We start from the raw sequence: 26,092 nt of genomic DNA on the forward strand, positions 1-26,092 counted from the left end.
TCTCTACTCTTCAATTCTATCCCTCTAGAAATAAATCCTAGTGCTTGCTTTTTTTTTATGGCCTTATTAACCTGTGTCGCTACTTTTAGTGATTTGTGTGTTTGTACACCAAGTTCCCTTTCCTCTTCTAACCCATTTAGATTCTTATTTTCCAAGTAGTATGTGACCTCCTTATTTTTCCTACCAAATGTAATACCTCACATTTATCGGTGTTGAAATTTATTTGCCAATCTGTGTTGAAATTCATTTTTCAGTTTCTAAACACCTCATCTTCATTCACATTTATTTACCAGTCACCCCACGTGGGAATTGCTTGATCTGTTTGGGTAGAAAAGGAGTTTGTGCATGTCTGAGTGTGAGAGTGTATGTCTACAAGTGCGTGTGAGCGAGGGTGCAAGTGTGCGAGAGGGTGTGAGCGTACGTACAGTGTATGGGAGCGTGCGTGCGAGCGAGGGTGCCTGTGTATGCGAGAATGCACATGCGTTCAGACTCACTGAGTCAGCACCACAGAGCCTAATAGACCAGTTCATCGAGTCTACAGCAGAAACGGGCCATTCAATCTAACTGGTTTGTGCTCCACACAAGCCTCCTCCCCCCCTACTTTATCTAATTCTGTCAACATATCCTTCGATTCCTGTCTCCCACATGTTCTTATCTAGCTTCCCCTTAAATGCATCTGTGCTGTTCGCTTCATCTACTCCATGTGGTAGCAGGTTCCACATTCTCACCACTCTCTGGGTAAAGAAGTTTCTCCTGAATTCTCTACTGGATTTATTAGTGACTATCTTATATTTATGGCCTCTAGTTTGGTTTCCCCCACCAGTGGAAACATCTTGTCTATCCTACCCTATCGAACCCCTTCTTAAAGACCTCTATTAGTCTCTCTTTCTCAGTCTTCTCTTTACTCTCCAGTTCAGTCTTTCCTGCTAGTTATTACCTCAGTGTTGGTATCATTCTTGTCAATATTTTTTCACCTTCTCCAGTGCCTCTATATCCTTTTTATAATAAGGAGACCAGAACTGTGCCGAGTACTCCAAGTGTTCTAACCAAGGTTCTATACAAGTTTAACATAACTTCCCTGCTTTTCAATTCTACCCCACTAGAAATGAACCACAGTGCTCTGTTTGCTTTTTTTACAGCCTTGTTAACCTGCGTCACTACTTTGTGTGATTGGTGTAGCTGTACCCCAGATCACATTGCTCCTCTACCCCATTTAGACACTTATTATCTAAGGAGTATGTGGCCTCCTTATTCTCCCTACCAAAAAGCACCACCTTACACTTACCGATACTGAAATTAATTTGCCAATTAAACACCCATTCTGCAAGTTTATTAATGTCTTCTTGTATTTTGTCGCAGTGCTCCGCTTTGGTGTTGTCGCAAATTTAAAAATTGTACTTCCAATTCCCGAGTCCAGGGAAACGGTAAACAAAAGTGGTCCCAGCACTTCCTACTTTTTGCCAGTCTGAGGAACTGCCCTTAACCCCCACTCTGTTTTCTGGCCAGCTTGCTATCCATTCTACCTGCCTCATGAGTCCACATGCTCTGACCTTAGTCATGAATTTACTATGTGGCACCTTATCAAAGGCGTTTTGAAAATCCAAATATATTATGTCTACTACATTACCATTGTCTACTCTTTGTTACTTCAAAGAATTCGGGTGTCGGCGGGGAGCGCGAGCAGGAAGCTTAAAAAGGCTTCAGAGACCCAGGTAAGGCCTCAGACCGCGGGTGTCGGCGGGAGGCGCGAGCAGGAAGCTTAAAAAGGCTTCAGAGACCCAGGTAAGGCCTCAGACCGCGGGTGTCGGCGGGAGGCGCGAGCGGGAAGCTTAAAAAGGCTTCAGAGACCCAGGTAAGGCCTCAGACCGCGGGTGTCGGCGGGAGGCGCGAGCAGGAAGCTTAAAGAGGCTTCAGAGACCCAGGTAAGGCCTCAGACCGCGGGTGTCGGCGGGAGGCGCGAGCAGGAAGCTTAAAAAGGCTTCAGAGACCCAGGTAAGGCCTCAGACCGCGGGTGTCGGCGGGAGGCGCGAGCGGGAAGCTTAAAAAGGCTTCAGAGACCCAGGTAAGGCCTCAGACCGCGGGTGTCGGCGGGAGGCGCGAGCAGGAAGCTTAAAAAGGCTTCAGAGACCCAGGTAAGGCCTCAGACCGCGGGTGTCGGCGGGAGGCGCGAGCGGGAAGCTTAAAGAGGCTTCAGAGACCCAGGTAAGGCCTCAGACCGCGGGTGTCGGCGGGAGGCGCGAGCGGGAAGCTTAAAGAGGCTTCAGAGACCCAGGTAAGGCCTCAGACCGCGGGTGTCGGCGGGAGGCGCGAGCAGGAAGCTTAAAAAGGCTTCAGAGACCCAGGTAAGGCCTCAGACCGCGGGTGTCGGCGGGAGGCGCGAGCAGGAAGCTTAAAGAGGCTTCAGAGACCCAGGTAAGGCCTCAGACCGCGGGTGTCGGCGGGAGGCGCGAGCGGGAAGCTTAAAGAGGCTTCAGAGACCCAGGTAAGGCCTCAGACCGCGGGTGTCGGTGGGAGGCGCGAGCGGGAAGCTTAAAAAGGCTTCAGACCGCAGGTATCGGCGGGGAGCGCGAGCAGGAAGCTTAAAAAGGATTCAGAGACCCAGGTAAGGCCTCAGACCGCGGGTATCGGCGGGAGCGGGAAGCTTAAAAAGGCTTCAGAGACCCAGGTAAGGCCTCAGACCGCGGGTGTCGGCGGGAGGCGCGAGCGGGAAGCTTAAAGAGGCTTCAGAGACCCAGGTAAGGCCTCAGACCGCGGGTGTCGGCGGGAGGCGCGAGCGGGAAGCTTAAAGAGGCTTCAGAGACCCAGGTAAGGCCTCAGACCGCGGGTGTCGGCGGGAGGCGCGAGCAGGAAGCTTAAAAAGGCTTCAGAGACCCAGGTAAGGCCTCAGACCGCGGGTGTCGGCGGGAGGCGCGAGCGGGAAGCTTAAAGAGGCTTCAGAGACCCAGGTAAGGCCTCAGACCGCGGGTGTCGGCGGGAGGCGCGAGCAGGAAGCTTAAAAAGGCTTCAGAGACCCAGGTAAGGCCTCAGACCGCGGGTGTCGGCGGGAGGCGCGAGCGGGAAGCTTAAAAAGGCTTCAGAGACCCAGGTAAGGCCTCAGACCGCGGGTGTCGGCGGGAGGCGCGAGCAGGAAGCTTAAAAAGGCTTCAGAGACCCAGGTAAGGCCTCAGACCGCGGGTGTCGGCGGGAGGCGCGAGCAGGAAGCTTAAAAAGGCTTCAGAGACCCAGGTAAGGCCTCAGACCGCGGGTGTCGGCGGGGAGCGCGAGCAGGAAGCTTAAAAAGGCTTCAGAGACCCAGGTAAGGCCTACCAATCGCCAGTCTCCGAAGTCAGAGGGAAGGAGAGGGGTAAAAAGTAATCCAAGTGTGACGTCACCAGAAAGCGGGTAAGTGATTGGTTGGTAAGTATTTCTCTCTTTTTAAGCTTAAACTCTGTGGTTTATAGTTTCTAAGGTGCGATATTCATAATCTAGAATCGGGGCAGAGGGTATTTAAAAATATTAATAAATTTAATTAATTACATAGAATGGGAGATCAGGTGATGTGTTGCTGCTGCAATATGTGGGAGCTGGTAGACACCATTGATGCTCACAGTGATCACATTTGCAGTAAGTGTTGGCTGCTCGAGGAATTCCGGCTCCGTGTTGAAGAGCTGGAATCCGAGCTTCAAACACTGAGACACATCAGGGAGGGGGAGAGTTACCTGGACTCTGTGTATCAGGAGGTAGTCACACCAATTAGATTAATTAATTCAGATGTAGTCCGTGGCCAGGGTCAGGATGGTGTGACTAGAAGTGAGGCAGGTACGGGGATCCAGGAGGTAGTGTTGGAGGAGCCGCAGCCCTTGCTCTTGTCCAACAGGTTTGAGGCTCTTACTCCCTGTGAGGATGGGAACAAGGACTGCGGGGAGGATGAGCAACCTGGCCACAGCACCTTGGAGCGGGGAGCCATTCAAGTGGGGGGAGTTAAAAGAAATGTTGTAGTGGTAGGGGACAGTATCGTTAGGGGGATAGATAGAGTTCTTTGCAGCCGAGAGCGAGAGTCCCGAAGGCTGTGTTGCCTGCCCGGTGCCAGGGTTAAGGACATCTCTGGGCTGGAGAGAAACTTGGAGTGGGAGGGGGAGATTCCAGTTGTCGTGGTCCATGTTGGTACCAACGACATAGATAGGACACGGAAGGAGGTTCTGCTGAAGGAGTTTGAGCAGCTAGGGGCCAAATTAAAAAGCAGAACCACAAGGGTAATAATCTCTGGATTACTACCTGAGCTACGTGCAAATTTGGCTAGGGTAAATAAAATTAGAGAGTTAAAGGCGTGGCTCAAAGACTGGTGTGTGAGAAATGGGTTTTGCTTCCTGGGACACTGGCATCAGTACTGGGACAGGCGAGAGCTGTTCCGTTGGGACGGACTTCACTTGGCCAATGCTGGGACTAGAGTCCTGGCGAATTGAATTAACTAGGGCTGTAGAGAGGGCTTTAAACTAATTAGTGGGGGGGGGAGGTTTTAAGAGAGCGAAAAATAAAAATGACAGCGGAGAAGGCAATAGAGCAAGGTAGCAGTGGGGGAATTAAAAACCAGAGCGTGTCAGGAAGGGACAGAATGTATAATGATAAAGGTAAAGTAGTAAAAGGGGTAAAACTAGGAATAAATTGTCAGAAAAAATATTTGAAAGTTCTTTATCTGAATGCACGCAGCATTCGTAACAAAATTGACGAGTTGACGGTGCAAATAACTACACATGGGTATGATCTGGTGGCCATTACGGAAACATGGCTGCAAGATAATCATGAATGGGAACTAAACATACAAGGGTATTTGACAATTAGGAACGACAGACAGGAAGGAAAGGGAGGTGGTGTTGCTATGTTAATCAAGGATGGAATCACTGCAATAGTCAGAAATGATATTGGGTCAAAAGATCAGGATAGTGAAACAGTTTGGGTGGAGATAAGGAATAATAAGGGGAAAAAGTCACTAGTGGGCGTAGTCTATAGGCCTCCTAACAGTTGCAACTCTGTTGGTCGGAGTATAAATCAGGAAATAGTTGGGGCTTGTAATAAGGGAACAGCTATCATGGGGGATTTTAACTTTCATATTGACTGGACTAATCAAATTGGGCATGGCAGCATTGAGGAAGAGTTCATAGAGTGTATTAGGGACGGGTTCCTTGAGCACTATGTAACTGAACCAACCAGGGGGCAGGCAATCTTAGATCTGGTCCTGTGTAATGAGACAGGATTTAAAAAAAATGTCCTAGTAAAGGATCCCCTTGGAATGAGTGACCATAATATGGTTGAATTCCAAATTCAGTTTGAGGGTGAGAGAGTTGGATCTCAAACCAGCGTACTAAGCTTAAATAAAGGAGACTATGAAGGTATGAGAGTAGAATTGACTAAAGTGGACTGGGAAAACAGATTAAAGTGTAAGACGGTACAAGAGCAGTGGTCTACATTCAAGGAGATATTTCACATCTTTCAAGATAAACATATTCCACTGAGGAAAAAGGGGAGTAAAAGAAAAGACAGCCATCCGTGGCTTAGTAAAGTAATAAAGGATAGTATTCGACTGAAAACAAGGGCATATAAATTAGCCAAATCTAGTGGGAGGATAGAAGATTGGGAAGCATTTAAAAGCCAGCAAAGAATAACTAAAAGATTAATTAAGAAAGGGAAGATAGATTATGAAAGTAAACTAGCAAAAAATATAAAAACAGATAGCAAGCGTTTCTACAGCTATATAAAAAGAAAAAGGGTGGCTAAAGTGAACGTTGGTCCCTTAGAGGATGGGACTGGGGAACTAGTGGTGGGGAACATGGAGATGGCAAAGACGCTGAACAAATATTTTGTATCAGTCTTTACAGTAGAGGACACTAAAAATATCCCAACACTGGACAAACAGGGGGCAATGGGGGGGGGAGGAGCTAAACACGATTAAAATCACTAAGGAGATGGTACTCAGTAAAATAATGGGACTTAAGGCGGATAAATCCCCCGGACCTGATGGCCTACATCCTAGGGTCTTGAGAGAAGTGGCGGTAGGGATTGTGGATGCACTGGTGATCATTTTCCAGAACTCCCTGGACTCAGGAAAGGTCCCGGCAGATTGGAAAACTGCTAATGTAACACCCTTATTTAAGAAGGGAAGTAGGCAAAAAGCTGGAAACTATAGACCAGTTAGCCTAACATCTGTGGTTGGCAAAATGTTGGAGTCCATTATTAAGGAAACAGTAACAGAGCATTTGGATAAACATAATTTAATAGGACAGAGTCAGCATGGTTTTATGAAGGGGAAGTCATGTTTGACAAATTTGCTCGAATTCTTTGAGGATGTAACATACAGGGTGGATAAAGGGGAACCAGTGGATGTCGTGTATTTGGACTTCCAAAAGGCATTTGACAAGGTTCCACACAAAAGATTACTGATCAAGATAAAAAATCACGGGATTGGGGGTAATATACTGGCATGGGTGGAAGTATATTCTATATATAGAAGCTATCTAACAGAAAACAAAGAGTTGGGGTAAATGGTTCGTTCTCAGGCTGGCAATCAGTAACTAGTGGTGTTCCGCAGGGGTCAGTGCTGGGACCCCAATTCTTTACAATCTATATTAACGATTTGGAGGAAGGGACCGAGTGCAACATATCCAAGTTTGCCGACGATACAAAGATGGGAGGGAAAGCAGTGAGTGAGGAGGACATAAAAAACCTGCAAAAGGACATAGACAGGCTAAGTGAGTGGGCAGAGATTTGGCAGATGCAATATAATGTTGGAAAGTGTGAGGTTATGCACTTTGGCAAAAAAATCAAAGAGCAAGTTATTATCTAAATGGAGAGAAACTGCAAAGTGCTACAGTACAAAGGGATCTGGGGGTCCTGGTGCATGAAACACAAAAAGTTAGTATGCAGGTGCAGCAGGTGATCAGGAAGGCCAATGGAATCTTGGCTTTTATTGCAAGGGGGATGGAGTATAAAAACAGGGAAGTCTTGCTGCAGTTATACAGGGTATTGGTGAGGCCACACCTGGAATACTGCGTGCAGTTTTGGTTTCCATATTTAAGAAAAGATATACTTGCTCTCCAGGTGGTTCAGAGAAGGTTCACTCGGTTGATTCCAGAGATGAGGGGGTTGACGTATGAGGAAAAGTTGAGTAGGTTGGGACTCTACTCATTGGAATTCAGAAGTGTGAGAGGCGATCTTATCGAAACATATAAGATTGTGAGGGGGCTTGATCGGGTGGATACGGTGAGGATGTTTCCACTGATGGGTGAGATTAGAACGAGGGACATAATCTTAGAATAAGGGGCTGCCCTTTCAAAACTGAGATGAGGAGAAACTTCTTCACTCAGAGGGTAGTAAATCTATGGAATTTGCTACCCCAGAGAGCTGTGGAAGCTGCAACATTAAATAAATTTAAAATGGAGATAGACATTTTCCTAGCAGATAAGGGAATTAGGGGTTACGGGGAGAGGGAAGGGAAGTGGACGTGAGTCTAGGTTCAGATCAGCCATGATCCTATTGAATGGCGGAGCAGGCCCGAGGGGCCGTATGGCCTACTCCTGCTCCTACTTCTTATGTTAGGTTGGTCAAGCGTGACCTTCCCTTTTGAAATCTGTGCTGATTATATTTTCAGTTTCTAGATTTTTTAAAATGACATCTTTGAATCAAGATTCGATTATCTTTACTACCACCAACATTAAGCTAACTGGCCTATGGTTCCCTGGACTTGTTCTACCTCCCTTTTTAAATACAGGAACCTTCTCGAAGTTTAATTAGTTTATCAACTATCTCCCTGCTTTCTACCTTAAATGTCTTTATATCTTTTTTGATCTCTTCTTCCAATGTCATGTCCACCTTGTTAGTCTCCTTGGTAAATACTGAGGCAAAGCAACTGTTCAAGATTGCTGGTATTTCGCAGAGTTTAGCTTGTGTATCCCTGAGTAGCCCTATCTCGATCCTGATTTTTCTTTTATTTATGTGTCTGTAGAATATTTTTATATTCCTTGATAATTTAATTTTGTAATTCCGCTTTGCTTCCCTAATTGTTTCTCGACTTCTTTTCTGACCTCTTCGTATTCCTTGTCATCCTTTCCTTTATCGTCTGTGTAGAGTGTATGTCGTCCTCTTTAGTTTCAATTTTACCAATTTCTTTATTCATCTCTTTATTCATCCATGGTGTTTCATTATTGGCCAGCTTGTTCTTGTTTTTTTTTTTTTTTTTTAAGAGGAATATATTTCTCCTGAACTCTATTACTATTTTAAATATTTCCCATTGCAATTCTATCTTTTATTTCCATTTACCTTCCCTAGTTCATCCCCTCAAAATTAGCTTTTCTCCAATCTACTACTTTGTTATTTGTCTTACGTGTTTCTCAATCACTTTTTTTTTTAAACCTTATTATGGCTATTGCCTAGATGTTCCCCTATGCTTACTTCTCTTATCTGCTCTGGTTAATCTAGCAGTGATTCCTCTCTTGTTGGGCTTCTTACGTAATGGGTAAGAAAGGAGTCCTGAACAAAGTCCAGAAACTCCATTCCCTACCTGTCAGTTTATTTGAAATCTACCATGATTATTATTCATAAGAACATAAGAAACAGGAGCAGGCCATTCGGCCCTTCGAGCCTGCTCCGCCATTCAATATTATGGCTGATCTTCTACCTCAACTCCACCTTCCCGCACTATTCCCATTTACTCTTGATTCCCTTAATATCCAACAATCTATTGATCTCTGTCTTAAATATACTCAATAACAGAGCATCAACAACCCTATGGGATAGAGAATTCCAAAGATTCACCACCCTCTGAGTGAAGAAATTTCTCATCTCCCAGCATCTACCCTGTCAAGCTCTAAGAATTGTATATGTTTCAATGAGATCACCTCTCATTCTTGTAAGCTCTAGGGAATATAGGCCTAGCCTCCTCAATCTCTCCTCATAGAACAATTCCCCCATCCCAGGAATCAGTCTGGTTGCACTCCCTCTAAGGGAAGTTGTATATCCTTCCTTCGGTAAAGAGACCAAAATTGTACACAGTACTCCATGTGTGGTCTCACCAAGGTCCGATATAATTGCATAAGACTTCTTTACCCTGATACTCCAATCCTTTTGTAATAAAGCCTAACATACCATTTGCTTTCCTAATTGCTTGCTGTACCTGCATGTTAACTTTCAGTGATTCGTGTACAAAGACACCCAGGTCCCTCTGAATACCAAATTTTCCAATCTCTCACCATTTAAAAAATATTCTGCTTTTCTATTTTTCCTACCAAAGTGGATAACTTCACATTTCTCCATATTATATTCCATCTGCCATGATTCTTGCCCACTCACTGGTCTATATCCCTTTGCATCCTCCTCACAACTTACTTTCCCAACTAGCTTTGTATCATCAGCAAATTTGCATACATTACACTCGGTCCCCCTCATCTAAGTCATTAATCTAGATTTAAATAGCTGAGGCCAAAGCACTGATCCTTGTGGTACCCCACTAGTTACAGCCTGCAAACCCGAAAATGACCTGTTTATTCCTGCTCTCCACATTTTCTGTCCATTAACCAATCCTCAATCTATGCTAATATATTACCCCCAAGCCCATTAGCCCTAATTTTGTGTAATAACCTTGTGTGGCACCTTATCGAATGCTTTCTGAAAATCCAAATACACTACCTCCACTGGTTCGCTCTTATCTACCCTGTGAGTTACAACGTCAAACACAAGTTCCCTTTCATAAATCCGTGTTGAATCTGCCCAATCGTATTATGATTTTCTAAGTACCCTGTTACCACGTCCCTAATAATAGATTCTAGCATTTTCCCTACTACTGATGTCAGGCTAACTAGTCTATAGTTCCCCGTTTTCTCTCTCCCTCCTTTCTTGAATAACGGGGTTACATTTGCTACCTTCCAAATCGTGGGGACCGTTCTAGAATCTAGGGAATTCTGGAAGATCAAAACCAATGCATCCACTATCTCTGTAGCCACCTCTTTTAAAACCCTATGATATAGGCCATCATCATATTAACAATCAATCCCTTCTTATCCTTTGTCTCAATCCATATGGATTCTGTTTCTATCTTAATGTTAGTTATGTCCCTTTTTTCCATTGCCATTATGTTGTCTCAATTAGTACAGCTGCCCCATCCCTATCCTTCCTTCCCTATCCTTTCTAACTACATTATAACCTGCAATATTTAACTGCCAGTCCTCTTTATGTAGCCATGTTTCAATTATCCCGACTACATCTGGCTCCTTACTGCGAATTATTGCTTCCTGTTTTGGATACTGTGTACAGGAAACTTTGTGTTATCCGGAGGCGAACCATCCGGCAAGCTCGAGCCACCGGCAAAAATCAGGAGCCGTTTTTTATTCTTTTCGTTTCTTTTCTTTGCTTTTTTTGAACAGTCAAGCTCTGCAACGTCTGTAGCTAAGCAACAGCTTCAGCTAGAGACGCTACAGAGATGCTTGCCGACTGTTTAGAGGCTGTTGCTAAGCAACAGGGTTTGTTGATTCATACGGAGATGAAAATCTCCGTATGTTTCAACATTAGCTCTGGAGTGTACGGCAGTTTTGAGGGAACGGCAGCAGCGCGGTCCCGTCGGTGCCGGATAGCACAAAGTTTCCTGTACATTGTTGTACAGGTAATTTAATTCCTTTTCATTAATCGTTCCACTCACTTTATGGCATATGTTTTATAACTGTATTTGTTCCCATACCATTTATATTACCCTTGTTCCTTACCTTGGTCTGACCTTTACTCTCGTCTCCTATTTCTTTTATCTACAGACTTATGTTATTTTTGCTCGCTGCCACAGCAGAACTACAAACTAAATACTCTACAGTAGAATTAAGCGTCAGGGACATTTTACCACGTTAAAGGTGCTAATATAAATGCAAGTTGTCGTTGTTGAATTCAATTTTTATCGATATATAAAAGTCAGAAACTCAGAATTGTTTTTTGGGTGAAGCAGTCTGTGGTTTGAAGGATTTGGGAGCCATGGGGATCCTAAAGAACAACCACCGCCTCAGATCACTCACCTCAGCCATTGTAAAAATCTTGTACATTTCTGGTAAAATCACAGGAGCCACCAGCGGCATCTGGATGTCTGTCACCTCCCGAGTGAACTCTGCCAAGGAAAGCAATAGAGGAGTTAGGAACCAAGTCCGCAAGTCGGAGCAGAATGCGGAAGCGAGTCTGGGAACCAGAGCCCAGAACCGAACCCCCCCCAAAAAAACCAGTCCCCACTTCACAATCAGGACCCCTCCCATATTTGAAGCATTTTGAACTATGACAGTCTGTTTAAAACAGTGCGACGGTTCTGACAACTGCCTGTTAATCGTACCTGTGAGTACGCGCATGGCCCCGTGTACCGCATTCACATCGCCGCTGATCAACATCTCCATCAATAGTCTGAAGAGCTCTGGCCATGCCTCGGGCCAGTCCCAGTGAGCTATTGCCGATATAGCATAGGCTACACTCGATCGCACTTTACTGATGGACTCTCGTAGACCGTTTGGTAAAAGCTCTCTGATGGCCGCCTTTGCCTGTAACAGAAGTTAAAATAAATGGCCGGATAGCTGCAATCCTCAGCTAGCTTTTATCATTAATTCCCGGGGTGTGGACAATGTTAGAAAGGCCACATTTATTGCCCATCCCTAGTTGCTCCAAGGTAGTGATGGGCCACCTTTTTGATAGGTCATTTCAGAGGGCATATAGAGTGGAACTGCAGACTCCTGTAGGTCAGCCCAGGTCGGGAGGGGCAGGATCCCTTCCCTGGAGGATCGTGAAGAACCAGGTGGGTTTCCATGACAGCCCGGCAACTACCACCACTTGACAGGGTGGAATCTGAACTCAAGAGCTCTGGTTTGCTTGTCGAGTGCCAGACCTCTACACCACCGTCCACACGTACTTCTGGATCGGTGTTCAAAATTTCAAATGCTTTAAAACACAAACTCATCCTATAACTTGGGTTTCCAAACGGTCTGGTTTAATCTGAGACAATTGCCAGGGAGAGAGAGATTGAATTAGCAGCGAGGGAGGGACCACGGCAGGGCCAAAGACAACGGCTTTGGTCTTCCCAACCGGGAGCTGAACGCACCTGTAACTCTCCCAGTACAAGGCAATCGAGGGGTGAAGGGAAGTGGTGGAGAGGAGGAGCTGGGTGTTATCGGCACATGGACGCAGACACCAGCTTCTCCAATCTGTCCACATAACTGAAGTCTCTCATCCCTGGTACCATTCTAGTAAAACTATTCTGCACCGTCTCCAAGGCCTTGACATCCTTCCCAGTGTGGAACAATATTCCAGCTGAGGCCTAACTAGTGTTTTATAAAGGTTTAGCATAACTTCCTTGCTTTTGTTCTCTATGCCTCTATTAATAAAGCAAAAGGTCCAATATGCCTTTTTAATAGCCGCCTTAACCTGTCCTGCCACCTTCAAAGATTTGTGGACATATTCCCTCTCTTCCTGCACCCCCTTTAAAATGGTACCATTTAGTTTATATCGCCTCTCCTCGTTCTGCTACAAAAATGTATCACTTCACACTTCTGTGTCAAATTTCATCTGCCATGTGTGTCGTGAATCTTATCATGACTCATGAAGTAACACAGGGCGGCCAGCTGGTGGCGCCGACCAAGGAGCATAAATACTCGGGCGTGGGCCCAGCTTGCTCAGGATGTTTCTGTAACCAGGAACTAGTGATGTAACTAGAATCTCCTGGTTGTGAAACAGTTGATTAAAGCCTCGTGTTATACTCAAACCAAGTGCTCAGTAGTCTTTTTCCATCAATGTGTCTGCCCAATTCACCAATCTGTCTACGTACTCCTGACGTCTGTTATTATCCTCCTCACTTTTTACTGTATTTCTGAGTTTGGTATCATCTGCAAACTTTGAAATTATGCCTTGTATACCCAAGTCCAGGTCATTAATATATCGAAAAGAGCAGTGGTCCTAATCAAGGTTCCCTCTATTTGTTTGTGTACTGAGCGGGCCACAAACTCCTCTGAGCTCAACCTGCGTGTCCATGGACAAATTTTACAACAGCTTTTACAACGACAGCAACCACCTAAAAGCATATATACAGTAATGCCGTAACGCCACCACGCCACCCCACCATCTCAAATCATGAGGCAATCAGGCAAACTCTTAAAAATAAAAGACTTGCACTTATATAGCGCTTTTCTCGACCACTGGACGTCCCAAAGCACTTTACAGCCAATGAAGTATTTTTGAAGTGTAGTTACTGTTGTAATGTAGGAAACGCGGCAGCCAATTTGCACACAGCAAGCTCCCACAAACAGCAATGTGATAATGACCAGATAATCTGTTTCTGTGATGTTGATTGAGGGATAAATATTGGCCAGGACACCGGAGATAACTCCCCTGCTCTTCTTCGAAATAGTGCCATGGGATCTTTACATCCACCTGAGGGGGCAGACGTTGCCTCGGTTTAACATCTCATCCGAAAGACGGCACCTCCGACAATGCAGCACTCCCTCAGCACTGCACTGTAACGTCAGCCTAGAGTCTCTGGAGCCTAGATTTTTGTACATGAAATCAGTTGCTTTTTTTTGGTTTATAAACCTCATTATTGGCTTTATTTAATCTCTAACAGGGCACAGCTCTTACAAAAAATATATTACACGTGTCTCGTGTTAAAATTTGCTCTGTGTCAGCCTTGTCCCAAAGTTAATCATAACATCGTGGGGCCATTGTCCGATTAGGATATTCTAATATTGGGGATTAGTCAGGACAATGGGGGATCCAGAAGAAGCAGATGGGTCGGTAGCATCCGATGTGAGGTGTTAATAGCAGATTGGCCAGAACAATGGAGGAACCGAAGCTAACACAAAGCAACTATTAGCACGGTCACATTAACTATCTGTAATTGTCCAGGTCATCTCTTGTTCCTTTGTAAATTCAGACAGGAAACATCAGGTTAAATTGATTAGCAGTTAAACCATCAAGATGGCCATTATATCAAGATCTGGAGGTTTGGTTCGAAAGGAACCTGCTTCAATATACATTCTGGCAACGTCTCACACATCCCATAAGAACATAAGAAGTAGGAGCAGGAGTAGGCCATACGGCCCCTCGGGCCTGCTCCGCCATTCAATAGGATCATGGCTGATCCGAACTTAGACTCACGTCCACTTCCCTGCCCTCTCCCCGTAACCCCTTATTCCCTTATCAGCTAGGAAACTGTCCATCTCCGTTTTAAATTTATTTAATGTCGCAGCTTCCACAGCTCTCTGAGGTAGCAAATTCCATAGATTTACTACCCTCCGAGTGAAGAAGTTTCTCCTCATCTCAGTTTTGAAACGGCAGCCCCTTATTCTAAGATTATGCCCCCTAGTTCTAGTCTCACCCATCATTGGGAACATCCTCACCGCATCCACCCGATCAAGCCCCCTCACAATCTTATATGTTTCGATAAGATCGCCTCTCATTCTTCTGAATTCCAATGAGTAGAGGGCCAACCTACTCAACCTTTCCTCATAAGTCAACCCCCTCATCTCCGGAATCAACCAAGTGAACCTTCTCTGAACTGCCTCGAGAGCAAGTATATCTTTTCTTAAATATGGAAACCAAAACTGTACGCAATATTCCAGGTGTGGCCTCACCAGTACCCTGTATAACTGCAGCAAGACTTCCCTGCTTTTATACTCCATCCCCCTTGCAATAAAAGCCAAGATTCCATTGGCCTTCCTGATCACCTGCTGTACCTGCATACTACCCCTTCTGTGTTTCATGCACCAGGACCCCCAGATCCCTTTGCACTGTAGCACTTTCTCTCCATTTAGATAGTAACTTGCTCTTTGATTTTTTCTGCCAAAGTGCATAACCTCACACTTTCCAACATTATATTCCATCTGCCAAATTTTTGCCCACTCACTTAGCCTGTCTATGTCCTTTTGCAGGTTTTTTAGGTTCTCCTCACTCACTGCTTTCCCTCCCATCTTTGTATCGTCGGCAAACTTGGATACGTTGCACTCGGTCCCTTCCTCCAAATCGTTAATATAGATTGTAAAGAGTTGGGGTCCCAGCACTGACCCCTGCGGAACACTAGTTACTGATTGCCAACCCGAGAATGAACCATTTATCCCAACTCTATGTTTTCTGTTAGATAGTCAATCTTCCACCCATGCCAGTATATTGCCCCCAATCCCGTGATTTTTTATCTTGTGCAGTAATGTTTTGTGTGGCACCTTGTCAAATGCCTTTTGGAAGTCCAAATACACTACATCCACTGATTCCCCTTTATCCACCCTGTTTGTTACGTCCTCAAAGAATTCGAGCAAATTTGTCAAACATGACTTCCCCTTCGTAAAACCATGCTGACTCTGTCCGATTAAATTACGCTTATCCAAATGTCCTGTTACTGCTTTCTTAATAATGGACTCCAATATTTTACCAACCACAGATGTTAGGCTAACTGGTCTATAGTTTCCAGCCTTTTGTCTGTCTCCCTTTTTAAATAAGGGCGTTACATTAGCAGTTTTCCAATCTGCTGGGACCTTTCCTGAATCCAGGGAGTTTTGGAAAATTACCACCAATGCATCCATAATCCCTACCGCTACTTCTCTCAAGACCCTAGGATGTAAGCCATCAGGTCCAGGGGATTTATCCGCCTTTAGTCCCATTATCTTACCGAGTACCATCTCCTTAGTGATTTTAATCGTGTTTAGCTCCTCCCCCCCCCATAGCCCCCTGTTTGTCCAGTGTTGGGATATTTTTAGTGTCCTCTACTGTAAAGACTGATACAAAATATTTGTTCAGCGTTTTTGCCATCTCCCTGTTCCCTGGTCTCGTCCTCTAAGGGACCAACATTCACTTTAGCCACCCTTTTTCTTTTTATATAACTGTAGAAACTCTTGCTATCTTTTTATATTTTTTGCTAGTTTACTTTCATAATCTATCTTCCCTTTCTTAATTAATCTTTTAGTTATTCTTTGCTGGCTTTTAAATGCTTCCCAATTTTCTATCCTCCCACTAGATTTGGCTACTTTATATGCCCTTGTTTTCAGTCGGATACTATCCTTTATTACTTCACTTGGCCACGGATGGCTGTCTTTTCTTTTACGCCCCTTTTTCCTCACTGGAATGTATTTTTCTTGAAAGTTATGAAATATCTCCTTGAATGTACACCACTGCTCATGTACCGTCTTACACTTTAATCTATTTTCCCAGTCCACTTTAGTCAACTCTGCTCTCATACCTTCATAGTCTCCTTTATTTAAGCTTATAGTACGCTAGTTTGAGATCCAACTCTCTCACCCTCAAACTGAATTTGGAATTCAACCATGTTATGGTCACTCATTCCAAGGGGATCCTTTACTAGGACATTTTTTATTAATCCTGTCTCATTACACAGGACCAGATCTAAGATTGCCTGCCCCCTGGTTGGTTCAGTTACATACTGCTCAAGGAACCCGTCCCTAATGCACTCCATGAACTCTTCCTCAAAGCTGCCCTGCCCAATTTGATTTGTCCAGTCAATATGAAAGTTAAAATCCCCCATGATTATAGCTGTTCCCTTATTACAAGCCCCAACTACTTCCTGATTTATACTCCGACCAACAGAGTTGCAACTGTTAGGAGGCCTATAGACTACGCCCACTAGTGACTTTTTCCCCTTATTATTCCTTATCGCCACCCAAACTGTTTCACTATCCTGATCCTTTGATCCAATATCATTTCTCACTATTGCAGTGATTCCATCCTTTATTAACATAGCCACCCCACCTCCCTTTCCTTCCTGTCTGTCCTTCCTAATTGTCAAATACCCCTGGATGTTTAGTTCCCAGTCATGGTCACCTTGCAGCCATGTTTCTGTAATGGCCACCAGATCATACTCATGTGTAGTTATTTGTACCGTCATTTGTTACGAATGCTGCGTGCATTCAGATAAAGAACTTTTAAATATGTTTTATGACAATTTATTCCTAGTTTTACCCCCTTTACTACTCTACCTTTATCTTTATATACATTCTGTCCCTTCCTGACACGCTCTGGTTTTTAATTCCCCCACTGCTACCTTGCTCTATTGCCTTCTCCGCTGACATTTTTATTTTTCGCTCTCTTGAAACCTCCCCCCCCACTAATTAGTTTAATCCCATTCTACCTCTCCTCACACATCCCATTCTACCTCTACTCTGCTACTATCCTGCTCACTATCACTATTTACTACATTGACAAGTTTTGTATCATCCGCAAACTTCAAAATGGTACTCTCTATACCCAAGTCCAGGTCATTTATATATAAGTAAAGCAATGATCCTAATACCAACCCCTGGGGGACCCCAGTGCATACTTCTCTCCAGTCAGAAAAATATCCATTCACTGCGACTCTCTGCCCCCTATCACGTAGCCAATTATGTACCCAAGTTACCACCGTCCCTTTAATACCATGTGCTTCTATTTTCCAAATAAGTTGGTTTTGTGGTACTTCAGCAAATACCTTTTGAAAGTCTATATATACATTTACTACACTACCTTCATCAGCCCACTCTGTTACTTCATCATAGAACTCAATCAGGTTAGTCAGACACAATTTGCCTCTAACAAATCTGTGCTGGCTGTTCCTCATTAATCCATCTGAACCACAGGAGCAGATTCAACGTCTCATCCCAAAAACAAATAGACTGGATATTACTGGTGGAAGGAAAACACGATGAACCAAATGACTTGTTCTGTTAAGTTTCCCAGACATTAGCAGTAACTTTATTTCCAACATTTATTGGGAAGTGGTGAGAAACTAAAGCTGGAGTTAACATGCACTCTGTGCAAACATAAGCCCGTACAAAACTCATGCCTTTAGTACCCTTAATTATCTCTTGGGTTATACCAACACTTTTTCATTGAAGTGCACCCAAAACCACTTTCCATGGGAGCAAAGGTGCTTGTCGAACTGCGGCCTAATTTAAGATTAAGAGGTGCTTCCCTCCCATCTTGGTATTATTCAGCTTTAATCAGACACTCATTCACATCAACATTTCCAGTTCAGGACCATCTTCTTGAGTTACACATCCAAAGCACACCTTTGTCTACATTACACCGCATGCATTGAAACGTGAAACATAAAAAAAGTTTGCCTGAAGAGGTTCACCAAGACACTCACTGCCTAGAGATCGGGAAAGTTCTGAAACATCGAGGGGCGATCCATTTGTCAATAGTCCACCTTTCGAAAAGGTACAACACGTGGCTTCAGTTTCAAAGACGTTGGACATTTTTAAGGCTTTAAAACCCAAGCGACGTTTTTAAAAATCACCTTTGGATATTAACATTTGTTTACTTAAAAATAAACATTTGCATTAAATAAATAAACAGATGTTAAATGTGATCATTTAAAAAAAAAAGTTAACCTAAAAAATAAATATATTCCAAATCTAAGATAATAAAAATATAACTATTCACTTTCCTGCCAGCCGCACACCTTGAGGTCTCGGAGCGGTTCGGTGAAACAACTTCTCTGGATCTATTTAAGAATGGTCCTAGTACAAATTTTCAATGGCCCAGATTCAACCACTTAACAATAATGGCGCAGATACAAACATTGACAAATGAACGGTCTGGTCATTTAATGAACAGGCTACGTAAGAACAGTTAACAAAGAGAGGTCCGGTATAAATAATTAACGGTCTAGCTGGAAAATATTTTTGAATTTGAAGCTATTAAAAACAAAGAATAAAAAAATTGTGCATTGATTTTAGGTTAGTCTGTGTAAATTCTCACCGATACAGCCCTGACGTAAAGTCAACCTGAGACATCCCATAATAACTATGCAAATAGACCAGAACGAAGGAGATTAAAACATTCTTCTCTCATAAATGCAGCAGATGGGCAGCCATGAAGACCAGTCACATACAGATCATTCTCACAGGCCTTGAACCTCCTGTGGGTTAGTAACTTCAATTGAATTTCTAGGCCATTTAACCATATTATTATCAAGGCACTTGGCTGCGTAGCAACTACTTGTAGCCACGGTTTAAACTAAAATGGCAGGGGGTTGGGAACCTGAGCAGGGGGACAGAGGAAAGGGAAACAAGGATAAAAGCAAAAGATAGGAAGGAGAAAAACAAAAGTGGCAGTCAGAGAAATCAATGGTTTAAATCAAACATGGCCACAGTAAATAATAATTCTAATAGGTCTAAGACCGTTAAAAAAAACAAGCCTGAAGGCTTTGTGTCATAATGCGAGGGGCATTCGTGATAAGGTGGATGAATTAGCTGTGCAAATAGAGGTAAACAAATAGGAGTTGATTGGGATTACGGAAACATGGCTCCAGGGTGACCAAGGCTGGGAACTCAACATCCAGGGGTATTCAATATTCAGGAAAGATAGGCATAAAGGAAAGGGAGGTGGGGTAGCATTGCTGGTTAAAGAAGGGATTAACACAATTGTAAGGAAGGATATTAGCTCTGATGATGTGGAATCTGTATGGGTAGAACTGAGAAATACTAAGGGGCAGAAAACGTTAGTGGGAGTGGCATATAGACCTCCAAACAGTAATGCGGAGGTTGGGGATGGCATTAAAAGGGAAATTAGAGAAGCGTGCAATAAGGGCACAGCAGTTATCATGGGTGACTTTAATCTACATATAGATTGGGCCAACCAAATTAGTAACAATACTGTGGAGGAGGAATTCGTGGAGTGTTTATGGGATGGTTTCCTGGACCAATATGTCGAGAAACCAACTAGAGATCAGGCCATCTTAGACTGGGTATTATGTAACGAGAAAGGATTACTTAGCAATCTTGTTGTACGAGGCCCCTTGGGTCGGAGCGATCATAATATGATCGAATTCTTCATTAAGATGGAGAATGAAGTAGTTGACTCAGAGACTAGGGTCCTGAGTTTAAATAAAGGAATCTACGATGGTATGAGGTGCGAGTTGGGTAGGATTGATTGGGGAATGTCACTCAAAAGGTTGACGGTGGATAGGCAATGGCAAACATTCAAAGACCGCATGGATGAACTACAGAATTTGTTCATCCCAGTTTGGCATAAAAATAAAACAAAAAAGGTGACTCAACCGTGGCCAACAAGGGAAATTAGGGATAGCATAAGATCCAAGGAGAGGACATATAAATTGGCCAGAAAAAGCAGTAAACCTGAGGATTGGGAGATGTTTAGGGTTCAACAAAGGAGGACAAAGGGATTAATTAAGAAAGGGAAAATAGAATGAGAGTAAGCTTGCAGGGAACATAAAAACTGACTGTAAAAGCTTTTATAGATATGTGAAGAGAAAAAGATTGGTGAAGTCAAACGTAGGTCCCTTGCAGTCAGAATCAGGGGAATTTATAATGGGGAACAAAGAAATGGCAGACCAATTAAATACATATTTTGGTTCTGTCTTCACAAAGGAGGACACAAATAACCTCCCAGAGATGTCGGGGAACATAGGGTCTGATGAAGGGGAGGAACTGAAAGAAATCAGTATTTGTAGGGAAATGGTGTTTGGGAAATTGATGGGATTGAAGGCCAATAAATCCCCAGGGCCTGATAATCTACATCCTAGGGTACTTAAGGAAGTGGCCCTAGAAATAGCAGATGCATTGCTGATCATCTTCCAACATACAATGGAATCTGGAACAGTACCCATGGATTGGAGGGTAGCTAACGTTACCCCACTATTCAAAAAAGGTGGTAGAGAGAAAACGGGGAATTACAGACCGGTAAGCCTGACATCGGTAGTGGGGAAAATGCTAGAGTCCATTATAAAAGATGTAATAGCAGAGCACTTGGAAAACAGTGACAGGATCGGACAAAGTCAACATGGATTTACAAAAGGTAAATCGTGCTTGACTAATCTACTGGAATTTTTTTGAGGATGTAACGTGTAAAATAGATAAGGGAGAACCAGTGGATGTGGTGTATTTGGACTTTCAGAAGGCTTTCGATAAGGTCCCACATAAGAGATTAGCGTGTAAAGTTAAGGCACATGGGATTGGGGGCAAGATATTGACTTGGATAGAGAACTGGTTGGCAGACAGAAAGCAAAGAGTTGGAATAAACGGGTCTTTTTCCGAGTGGCAGGCAGTGACTAGTGGGGTACCGCAGGGATCGGTCCTTGGACCCCAGCTATTCACAATATATATTAATGATGATCTAGACAAGGGAACTAGATGTAATATCTCCAAATTTGCAGACGACACAAAGCTGGGTGGGCGTGTGTGCTGTGAGGAGGATGCCGAGAAACTACAGGATGATTTGGACAGGTTGGGTGATTGGGCAGAAGCATGGCAGATGCAATATAAGGTTATCCACTTTGGTGGCAAAAACAGGAAGACAGATTATCTGAATGGCAATAGATTGGGAGAAGGGGAAGTGCAACGAGACCTGGGTGTCCTTGTGCACCAGTCGCTGAAGGTAAGCATGTAGGTGCAGCAGGCAGTTAAGAAGGCAAATGGTATGTTGGCCTTTGTAGCGAGAGGGTTTGAGTACAGGAACAAGGATGTCTTGCTGCAGTTGTACAGGGCTTTGGTGAGACCACATCTTGAGTATTGTGTGCAGTTTTGGTTGCCTTATCTGAGGATGGATGTTCTTGCCATGGAAGGAGTTCAGCGAAGATTCACCAGGCTGATACCTGGGATGGCAGAAATGACATATGAGAGGAGATTGGGTCGATTGGGCTTGTACTCGCTGGAGTTTAGAAGAATGAGAGGAGAGCTCATTGAAACTTATAAAATTCCAACAGGACTGGACAGACTAGATGCAGGAAGGATGTTCCCGATGGTCGGGGAGTCCAGAACCAGGGGTCACAGTCTAAGGATAAGGGGTAAGCCATTTAGGACAGAAATGAGGAGGAATTTCTTCACCCAGAGAGTGGTGAAACTGTGGAATTCTCTACCACAGAAGGCAGTAGAGGCCAATTCATTAAATATATTCAAGAAGGAGTTGGATATATTTCTTAAGGCTAAAGGGATCAAGGGATATGGGTAGAAAGCAGGGACAGGGTACTGAATTTGGATGATCAGCCATGATCGCATTGAATGGCGGAGCAGACTCGAGGGGCCGAATGGCCTACTGCTGCTTCTATCTTCTATGTTTCTCCTGTGGACCCAGTGCCTGTTGTGTAACCGCCAGCAGGGGCTCATTTCTTGAGCTGAACCTGATTTTAACCACAAGAAACCATTGCAAGAGGAACAAACCCCAAAATACAACCCGTCGCCCTGGTTACTGCAGAAGCCTTTTCCTCCGATCAGTAACTGGCTCCCACGGTGTGCTGTTCCAAAGTGCTGCTGCTGCTCAGTCCCCGAGAACCAACTACACGCGACTCTGCAGAAAATGTACTGACAGAATACCGAGACAATGCTCGCCGGGTTCCAGGGCTCTGTATTTTACCAAACGCCGCTCCAATTCGGATCGGCTATGTGAGGTCACAAACGACTCTCCGTGAGGATTCCTGGGCCATTCTCTCATCGCTATGACTTTTCCCCCCCCCCGCGGGGCCTGTGAATTTGAGTGCATGGGGCCTCAGATCGCTGCGCACCCATGTACCTTATAGAGAACATGGGTCCTAATACTGACCCCTAGGGAACACCATTGTATACTTCCCTCCGGTCTGAAAAACAACCGTTCACCACTACACTCAGTTTTCTATCCCTTAGCCAATTTCGTATCCACGCTGCCACTGTCACTTTAATCTCATGGGCTTTCATTTTGCTAACAAGTCTATTATGTGGTACTTTACCAAATGCCTTCTGAAAGTCCATATACACAGCATCAACCCCCTCCCTTCATTCCATGTGGCAATTAAATTTTTTCCCCAAATTAATGTCTCGCCACCACTGTTGGGCTGACTGGCATGTAATTATCAGGTTTATCCCTCTCCCCTTTTTTGAACAGGGGTATAACATTTGCAATCCTCCAATACCACTCCCATATCCAAGTAGAATTGGATGATGGTGAACAGAGCCTCCATAATTTCCACCCTTACTTCCCCCAGCAATTTAGGATGCATCCAATGTCCCCTCTGATTTTTTGGGGGGCCATGCATTCCCTTCATAAATCCACGGCGGCGGCGGACCTGTGTGGAGCGAGGCAGCGGCGGTGATTTAAAAAGTGGGCGAGGCGCAGGTAGGCCCCACAGCGGCGGCGGACGTGTGGAGTGAGGCAGCGAGGCACCGGTAGGTTTACCAATCTCCGAGCTCAGAGGGAGGGAGAGAGAGAAGTAAAAAGTAATCAAAGTGGGACGTCACCAGAAAGCAGGTAAGTGATTGGTTGGTGAGTATTTCTCTCTTTCTCCTTTTTTCCAAACTTAAATTTTGTGGTTTATATAGTTTATAGGGTGTCTGTGGTGTAGCGGTGACTGTTGGTAAACCAGGGCCGTTAAGTATATCATTTAATTGTACTGTAATTGGTGGGATTGATTTGATTTAATTTAATTTGAATTAATTAAAGGGTAAGTCATGGCAGGAGAGATCGGCCCCGTGGTATGCTCCTCCTGCGCTATGTGGGAAATCAGGGACACTTCCTGTGTCCCTGACGACCATGTGTGCGTGAAGTGTATCCAGCTGCAGCTACTGACAGACCGCATTGCGGCGCTGGAGCTGCGAGTAGATACATACTGGAGCATTCACGATGCTGAGGGCGTCGTGGATAACACGTTTAGGGAGTTGGTCACACCGCAGGTAAAGGCTGCACAGGCAGGAAGGGAATGGGTGACCACCAAGCAGAGTAGTAGACGCAAGCAGGTAGTGCAGGGGTCCCCTGTGGCTATCCCCCTCTCAAACAGATATACCACTTTGGATATTGCTGAGGGAGATGGCTTATCAGAGGAATGTAGCAGCAGCCAACTTCCTGGCACCGTGGATGGGTCTGCTGCACAGGACGGGAGGAAAAAGAGTGGGAGAGCTATAGTAATAGGGGATTCTATTGTAAGGGGAATAGATAGGCGTTTCTGCAGCCGCAAATGAGACTCCAGGATGGTATGTTGCCTCCCAGGTGCAAGGGTCAAGGATGTCTCAGACGGCTGCAGAACATTTTGGAAGGGGAGGGTGAGCAGCCAGTTGTCGTGGTGCATATAGATACCAACAATACAGGTAAAAAACGGGATGAGGTCCTAAAAGCTGAATATAGGGAGTTAGGAGGTAAATTAAAAAATAGGACCTCAAAGGTAGTAATCTCAGGATTGCTACCAGTGCCACGTGCTAGTCAGAGTAGAAATAGAAGGATATTTCAGATGAATACGTGGCTAGAGGAATGGTGCAAGGGGGAGGGATTCAAATTCCTGGGACATTGGAACCGGTTCTGGGGGAGGTGGGACCAGTACAAACTGGACAGTTTGCACCTGGGCAGGACCGGGACTGATGTCCTAGGGGGAGTGTTTGCTAGTGCTGTTGGAGAGGGCTTAAACTAAAATGGCAGGGGGTTGGGAACCTGTGCAGGGAGACAGAGGAAAAGGGAAGCCAGGATAGGAGCAAAAGACAAGGAGAAAAGCAAAAGTGGAAGGCAGAGAAATCAAGTGTCTAAATCAAACAGGGCCACAGTAAATAATAAATCTAATAGGTCTAAGAGCGTTAAAAAAACAAGCTTGAAGGCCTTGTGTCTTAATGCGAGGAGCATTCGTAATAAGGTGGATGAATTAGCTGCGCAAATAGAGGTAAACGGGTATGATATGATTGGGATTACGGAAACATGGCTCCAGGGTGACCAAGGCTGGGAACTCAACATCCAGGGGTATTCAATATTCAGGACAGATAGGCAAAAAGGAAAAGGAGGTGGGGTAGCATTGCTGGTTAAAGAGGGGATTAACACAATTGTAAGGAAGGATATTCGCTCTGATGATGTGGAATCTGTATGGGCAGAACTGAGAAATACCAAGGGGCAGAAAACGTTAGTGGGAGTGGTATACAGACCTCCAAACAGTAATGCGGAGGTTGGGGATGGCATTAAAAGGGAAATTGGAGATGCGTGCAATAAGGGCACAGCAGTTATCATGGGTGACTTTAATCTACATATAGATTGGGTTAACCAAATTAGTAACAATACTGTGGAGGAGGAATTCCTGGAGTGTATACGAGATGGTTTCCTGGACCAATATGTCGAGGAACCAACTAGAGATCAGGCCATCTTAGACTGGGTATTATGTGAAAGGATTAATTAGCAATCTTGTTGTGCGAGGCCCCTTGGGTCGGAGCGATCATAATATGATCGAATTCTTCATTAAGATGGAGTGTGAAGTAGTTGACTCAGAGACTCGGGTCCTGAATTTAAATAAAGGAAACTACGATGGTATGAGGCGCGAGTTGGGTAGGATTGATTGGGGAATGTTACTAAAAGGGTTGACGGTGGATAGGCAATGGCAAACATTCAAAGATCGCATGGATGAACTACAGAATTTGTTTATCCCTGTTTGGCATAAAAATAAAACAAAAAAGGTGACTGAACCGTGGCTAACAAGGGAAATTAGGGATAGCATAAGATCCAAGACGACATATAAATTGGCCAGAAAAAGCAGTAAACCTGAGGATTGGGAGCAGTTTAGGATTCAACAAAGGAGGACAAAGGGATTAATTAAGAGAGGGAAAATAGAGTATGAGAGTAAGCTTGCAGGGAACATAAAAACTGACTGTAAAAGCTTTTATACATATGTGAAGAGAAAAAGATGGGTGAAGTCAAGCGTAGGTCCCTTGCAGTCAGAATCAGGGGGAATTTATAATGGGGAACAAAGAAATGGCAGACCAATTAAATACATACTTTGGCTCTGTCTTCACAAAGGAGGACACAAATAACCTCCCAGAGATGTCGGGGAACATAGGGTCTAATGAGAGGGTGGAACTGAAAGAAATCAGTATTTGTAGGGAAATGGTGTTAGGGAAATTGACGGGATTGAAGGCCGATAAATCCCCGGGGCCTGATAATCTACATCCTAGGGTACTTAAGGAAGTGGCCCTAGAAATAGTAGATGCATTGCTGGTCATCTTCCAAAATTCGATAGACTCTGGAACAGTTCCCATGGCTTGGAGGGTAGCTAACGTTACCCCACTATTCAAAAAAGGTGGTAGAGAGAAAACGGGTAATTAAAGACCGATAAGCCTGACATCGGTCGTGGAGAAAATGCTAGAGTCCATTATAAAAGATGTAATAGCAGAACACTTGGAAA

At 44.4% G+C, this 26,092-nt stretch overlaps 1 protein-coding gene across 1 annotated transcript in view; it reads right to left on the reverse strand.

The window, feature by feature from the left end:
- ipo9 (importin 9) overlaps positions 1 to 26,092 on the reverse strand; it is a 141,662-nt gene that overhangs the window by 80,549 nt on the left and 35,021 nt on the right. Inside the window, exons 5-6 of the mRNA XM_086011802.1 lie at positions 11,327 to 11,528; positions 11,022 to 11,110 (exon numbers count right to left, since the gene is read on the reverse strand). Coding sequence (XP_085867928.1) covers positions 11,022 to 11,110; positions 11,327 to 11,528 — 291 coding nt within the window. The remainder of the gene's footprint in view (positions 1 to 11,021; positions 11,111 to 11,326; positions 11,529 to 26,092) is intronic.

Source organism: Somniosus microcephalus, chromosome 18, assembly GCF_052327205.1.
Source record: "Somniosus microcephalus isolate GS21.2 chromosome 18, FLI_Smic_1.0, whole genome shotgun sequence".
In the NCBI taxonomy this organism is placed as follows: domain Eukaryota; kingdom Metazoa; phylum Chordata; class Chondrichthyes; order Squaliformes; family Somniosidae; genus Somniosus; species Somniosus microcephalus.